General features: G+C 32.1%; 1 protein-coding gene and 1 long non-coding RNA gene across 2 annotated transcripts; both read right to left on the bottom strand.

Moving 5' to 3' along the window:
• Positions 1–1,511: 1,511 nt before the first annotated feature.
• On the bottom strand, positions 1,512–3,268 carry LOC123917530 (thioredoxin-like protein Clot). The gene is made up of 2 exons (XM_045969279.1): positions 2,996–3,268; positions 1,512–1,901 (listed from the first exon to the last, which is right to left on the bottom strand). The coding sequence occupies exons 1-2, from the start codon at positions 3,138–3,140 to the stop codon at positions 1,648–1,650; spliced, it is 399 nt and encodes a 132-aa protein (XP_045825235.1). The 5' UTR covers positions 3,141–3,268; the 3' UTR covers positions 1,512–1,647.
• Positions 3,269–4,413: 1,145 nt separating this feature from the next.
• Positions 4,414–5,886, bottom strand: LOC123917529. Its single transcript, XR_006812479.1, has 2 exons — positions 4,832–5,886; positions 4,414–4,729 (listed from the first exon to the last, which is right to left on the bottom strand). It is a non-coding gene; the product is annotated as an uncharacterized LOC123917529 (long non-coding RNA).
• Positions 5,887–6,586: the final 700 nt, after the last annotated feature.

The raw sequence follows: 6,586 nt of genomic DNA, 5'->3' as shown, positions 1-6,586 counted from the left end.
ATGTTGTTACTTTTTCAGTTGAAGTTATAGATGTTCGGTTTTGCAGAAAAGGCACAGTGGAAGATACAAAAGTTTGAGGAATTTTAACGCAGAAATTTTGTGAAGCAATTGGAGTCAAGAGACGCCTTGAAGTGTGCAGGCTTTATAACAAGAACACTTTTTTCCTAGAGAAGTTTTTCAACTAGCTAGATAACATGTTTAAGATATTTATTTATTTTCCTGCATTCTACTATATTACAGTTCCTATTCAATTTCATGTATTCGACTTTTTGAGGATTTATATATTGATTCATGTGTTTGATCCTATTTAATTTGGAGAGCATGGTTTGATGTGGATATTGTTTAAGATTGTCTGTTTTATGTTTATGGTTATTTATCCCTTTTGGTCTGCAAGCAAGGAAAGATCAAGGTACTCAATAGCAGAAATTTTCCCCACCCTCCGCGACACAAAAGAGTGGTTGGTTGCCATGTTGAGGCCAGTGGCCTCACACATTACTGGTTGCTGGCGCAACGTTGGATTTCACGTCCAGAATAGAGTTGCGCTGTTCACGTCTGCAAGATGCTTATTGTAAAAATATTCATGCAATAATTGCATTCATCCTGTTTTCTCTCCTTGGCAATGTAGTATTTAACTATTTATCATAACTTATGGATTTGTGTTGATAGGGGCATTCCTTATATTCTTCTAATATTCTTCTAAAGTAGTTAAACAACTTCTTTGTATTGTTTTATCATCTTATATACCACAAATATTGATAGTCATCAAGTGCAGTTGTAATATCAGAAATATCGAATCACCTACCTCTAAACTGACTTCCCTGCGATGTTTATTGGCATGTTTCCTCAGCTGATCTTGAGCTTTTAACAAATTAGCTCTTAAAACAACTAGTGAAGTGTTCATGTATTGAGTCTCAGTTCCCTAATTTGGATGACATGCCCTTCAGGTGTCCATATAAATCCTGAGTGTCCTTCAGGTGAGTTGTGAAATTCCTGCAACAAAACTGAAATCTTCCAAACTGTTGGGGTAGTTGCTCCGGATTTTGTTCCCCCGGTTTGAAACCAGTTGGTTCCGTAGTTTTAGAATTCTTCCCTTTGAGTGTAGAAAAGGGATTGCTAGACTTGAACTGAGGCTTTTAAATTCTAATCTCCTAGCCTAGTTCAAGTCAGACTTGTACAAAGGTACATGCAAAGGTATTTTGAAGCATACTGGTGAATCATGAATAAATAAGAGCACTCCAATAAAAGATCATCGTCGTTAATTGTTACGAGTTAGAATACCATACAATAAAGAAGATCATAAATTCATAATCAATCTACCTTTCTTTGTAAGCAACAACTAAACAGAATCCCAGAAAGTTGGAAGAAGAGAGTTTAGGATAGTTTTATATCACAGAAACACTTATTTAGAGTAATCCAAACTCTAAAGGATAATTAAGTTATTATTGACTAGAGTAACTTCAAATTCTGGTTGTCAAAGGTTAAATACAGCAAACTCAAAAGTCAAAACACAGTAAAAACAACAACCACTATCTTCTTTATTCAAACCTTCCCTTGTCACCATTATTATATATGTTTTACCTGTGACCATTACTACACCACAAAGTTTAAATTACATTTTGATAACAATTACATGAGACACATTTGCATTTATTTATCAGCAACAAGAGCTTCAATTTTGTTTTCAATGTGAGCTTCATGATCCTCAAGGCGACCTTTGACCGCATCATTCTCCCAACGGATCAAGGTTGGCACACCTTTGAGCTTGAAGTTAGGATCCACCCTCCATGGATGGTGTGGGTTCCTCCATGTTGGTCTATCTCCAACATAAACTTTCAAAAGTGCAATGTCATTAGGTGAAGCTTCCAGCTTCTTGTAGATCACTGGCTCAGCTCTCACACAATCTAATTAACAAGGAAAAGGTAAATATCATGAAAAAAATACGGACAAAACTAGTCATATTCATCATAGATTCTCGTAAACCGGAGAAGTACCATGTTAACCAATCTGCCGATCAAATATATAAAACATCCAAAGGTGAATAACAAAAAGAAACAGAAACTCATAACTTTCAATTGTAAGAAATTCTTCTTCTGTAAGACACATATACATCATTTGTATGACTCTTTATTAACTTTTTTCGAGGTGGAACTTGGGTATTTTCCGATACACAAACATTTCATTTGTCTGCCACAATTGAATTTGATGCATGGATAATTTAGTGATTTATGCTTAGTATAAAAAGCTAAGTTTAATATATGTTTCTGACTTGTGGTGAGTTTGACATAATCACAGCGTACCAGAGTGATCTTACAAAAGCTGCACTTCAGAGCTTCAACAAAATAAGTGTCACTGTTAATCCATCCAACTCATCTTGATTACAAACACGCACTTGGACCCAGCACCCCCGCAGTCAGTTCTCCGCACATTCGGAACATCGGTCGATGGCATTTTAAATTATAAAATCTACTCTTTTTTTTTTTACTGTCTAATGGTCACCTCACCGATGTCCTGAATGCGTGATCCATTGACTACAGGGAAATCCAATTCTCAGTCACTTCAGTATCTGTTTATATATTTTCCTTTCTCCAAAAACATTTTGAACTATTACTCCCTTTGGGTCTGTTCGATTGACTTATTTTTGAACTTATACAAAATAGCTTACGCAAATAAATAAATTTCTATGCTTTATTATAAATTTGCCAAAGTAGTTTTTGAAAAAACAAATAAGATATAATTTTTGCATAAGCTATTTTTCATAAGCTAAAAAATAAGGCAATCCAAATAGGACCTAAGCAAATTAGGGATCCAAATTTTATTTTCACATTTCCCCAAATTTTATGTAATGACTGCAAATGTTATCAAAGAATCCTCACCACACAAATATAAACAAATACTCCATCATAAAAATCAAATACAATATCAACATATTGAATTAAAAATCAAGTCTTTTTTTCCACAAAATTGACAAGAAAACAGAGAAAGCTTTGAAAAATACCAGGGCACCAACTGAGAGAGGTAGAAGGGTCATTATCAGCTAAGAAGAGAATGAGATTGGCTTTGTTTTGAGGAATCTCTGATCGGAACTTCTCAAAAACGGAATCAAAGGTTGATAATGTTGCTGTAAACAATTTCAGAGGCATTTTTCACTTCTTCAACTAAACGCAATTGCAGATTCTTTGGGTTTCCAGAAAGAAAGAATATGATACCAATTTGCTTCGCTAGAAACAGGGGTTATAATGTTATATATGTAATTTTCTTTGGGTATAATCTTGTGAAAATGAGATAATATTTTCTACTATTATTTTTGTTTTTTTAAAAATTAATTAATTTTTTTTAACATATATATAAATTAAATAAAAATGAATTTAATTAAATATGCACCTGGACTGAAATCCATCTACATTGTACTATATATGCAGGGATAAAGTTCAAATCTCGGTCATCTCACTTATCCACATTAAAGATGAAATTTCTAACGACTAAATTACTTTATCAATAAATAAATAAATAAGTGGGGCTTTTTGTGAGCTCAATTCAATTAATAGAAACATCATATTATATATATACACATGTAGTGGTGTCGGTGTCCTATATTTTCTATATTAATTGTATCGACGTGTCCATATATTTATCGTGTCAGATATCTGTGTCGAAATTCGTGCTTCGTAAATTGGGCACGGTATGTTAAATAGAAAACCAACACATGCTTTCTTGAGGGAAGATATTTGAGAACAATGAGTACAAATAATATTATACAACATATAAACAACACTGGAGCAGCAATAGTGAGTTACTTTGGATTTGGAACGACCTGACATCGAGGTCTCAACTCCCCAACCGCACCACATGGGAAACCAAGCAAAAGAAGACAAGATCAAATCTCCGAGCACTGTTCATAACAGTGAATGAATCTTTATATCTAATGTTTTAAGATTTTGGGTAAACATGTATTCTGAAAACCAATGTAGATTCGGTGGATCGAAATCCGATGATAGAAAACCAACACATACCGTGCTTCGTAAATCGGTGCTTCGTAAGCTACAACAAGGCACGGTATGTGAAATAGAAAACCAACACATGAATATGGTGAACAACATGATAGGTAATTTTCAATTGCAGCACTGTTGTAGAATTCATTCATACAATTGATAGATGAGGAAGCAATAGCGAATTAGTTCAATTTTCTGAACTATTTATGATTCAGATAATGTTTTATTTAATGAATGTAAAAAGTTGTATGTTACTTATACTTAAAATCGGACGGAGTAAAGTCGGTAGGTTTGGTCTAGTGATAAGAAGTTTAGGTAGTATGCTAAAAGTCCTGAATTCAATTATCAACTCATTGTAAACAAAATAAAATAAAATCGGACGGAGTAAGAGCCAAATTGAGTAAGTATCTTATAAAAGCTATAATAAAATATAAATAATATTATTTGATGTCTTCTTATTTCATTTCATTGATATTATTTGAGTACATAATTCATAACTAGAATGACATAAAAATAGAAAAAGAAAGAAATTCAAATTATTAGGTGCCAACATTATAACAAAATGACAGATCATGAAATTTCTAGCATAATAATCTTATTGTTACATTAATCTATACAAATACATTTGCCACCAAGGGACTTAGGCACCGATTCATAGTACTTACATATTGATTTACGAGGAGGAAAGCACATATCCCTTAACATATATACACAATCAGATTCTTGATAACAATGATTAGCTGTAATGAAAATGAGAATAAAACAATGTTTTTAAAATGAGATAAAATATTATGTTGTAAGTAACAATTAATGTAAATTTGAAAAGGATAAAAATTAGTTACCATCGACTTTCATTGCAACAAGAAATAGAGATACAAAGATAATCATACTATAAACAAACTTGATAACATTAGCCATATTTTTTACACTTAATATGTAAGAAATATTATATGGTTTTAGCACTTTATAATTTCTATATCTCGTTCTCTCCTTATATACATTAAATAGTTTCTAGGGATTATAGAGTTATAAGAAAATCTTCCTAAAACAAGAATTATTATTAAATATTTTTTAAATATGTCAAAATATTTTATTTGGCTCTTTAGCACACTTAGTAAATAGGTCACATAAAAAAATTTATCAATCATAAAACTTCATGCTTATTTTACAAAATATCTATTAGTTTATAACTTTTCATGACAAAAAAGGGACAATTACAAAAGAGGAATAATAGTGTTGGATTTCATGTTAGCCCTAGGCTATAGCTACAGAATATGTTAGATATCAAATTAATCAGTAATTTCTCAAGTGAGCATGAAAAGTTCAGGATTAAAAATGATGTATGTTTGGTTTGATGGAAATTTTCTCATTGGCGAACTTTGTGATGGAATTCATTGATAGACTAATTCTGCCAATAAGCTTAAAATTCTTCAAGTGAGTTTAGTTCAGTTGGTAGGAACATCGTACTATATGTGCAGGAGCCCGAGTTCGAATCCCAAACACTCCACTTATTTAACTTTAAGGTGGATTTTATAGCCACTAGACTACTTGACAAAAAAGTTTAAAGTTATTGGCGGATTTGAACATTTTTTCAGGGTAATTTTTACCCAAAAAAATATTATTTTTCTTGTAGTGATTGTTTCATCGGCCACCATAATTGGGGATCAAACTTTTTTATGGTCACCACTAAATTTAAACGGTCAAACAATCACGAATATATTCTCAAGAGAAATATACTTCATATTTTATTAAATATTTTCATGTTTGAGATTTTTCATGTCCCACTAAAATAATATTGAAAATATGTATAGTTTATTGTCAAAATACAAAATATTGAAATTGAAAAATATAAATTAAGATAGATAAATGGGATGATTGATGTTCAAATCCAGGCCTACATATAAGGAAACTGATCTCTCTTCACAGCTTTAGTCAGTATATCAACTTTTTGATTGTCAGTGGGACAATTCCAAGCTCAAATTACCTTTGTTAACTTGGTCCCTAAGGAAGTGAAACTTTGTCTCAATGTGCTTACTTTTACCATGACTAACAGAGTTTTTGGCCAAGTTGATTGTTGATTTGTTGTCAATCTTCAGCACTACTGTGATGTTGTCAATGATATTAATTTCACTAAGGAGTGATTGTAACCAATTAATTAGCATTAGGGAATATATAAAACATTTGTTTAGCCTTCAGGCCTAAATAAGCAAAAAAAAAAAAGGAAGTCATTAGATTATTCGCTTTGATAGGATTGCCTCCTTATGTGGTACTTGACCGGCTAGACTTCGAATTTTTTTTTTTTTTTGGAGTTTCTAATCATGTTATAAGCATTTCCTATAGCTGGCGAGAAGGGATCGCTTATTAACGAATCTGGCGAAATTCTAAAGAGGATCACAAATTGTCCTATTTGTGGGAAAGATGGGGAGGACATTAAGTTTCGGTGATAAATAGAATCCGCTAAAATTTAGACAACAGATAAATTTCTCCTGGTTTCTCTTAAATTCAAAACTAAAATATTTTTAGTAGATAAACAATTAACATAAAACATGGCAAACAAACATGTCAACAAGAATTTGAAATGGATTGTGTAAGATGGT

Source organism: Trifolium pratense, linkage group LG3 (assembly GCF_020283565.1).
Source record: "Trifolium pratense cultivar HEN17-A07 linkage group LG3, ARS_RC_1.1, whole genome shotgun sequence".
NCBI classification, from domain to species: domain Eukaryota; kingdom Viridiplantae; phylum Streptophyta; class Magnoliopsida; order Fabales; family Fabaceae; genus Trifolium; species Trifolium pratense.
This window is presented reverse-complemented; position numbering and strand designations above follow the sequence as displayed.

Excerpts from the sequence above, each read along its gene's own strand:
- LOC123917530 (XM_045969279.1), bottom strand. The coding sequence starts at position 3,140 with ATGCCTCTGAAATTGTTTACAGCAACATTATCAACCTTTGATTCCGTT. Across the intron at positions 1,902-2,995 it reads CTCTCTCAGTTGGTGCCCTG|ATTGTGTGAGAGCTGAGCCA; the intron begins GTATTTTTCAAA and ends CTTGTTAATTAG.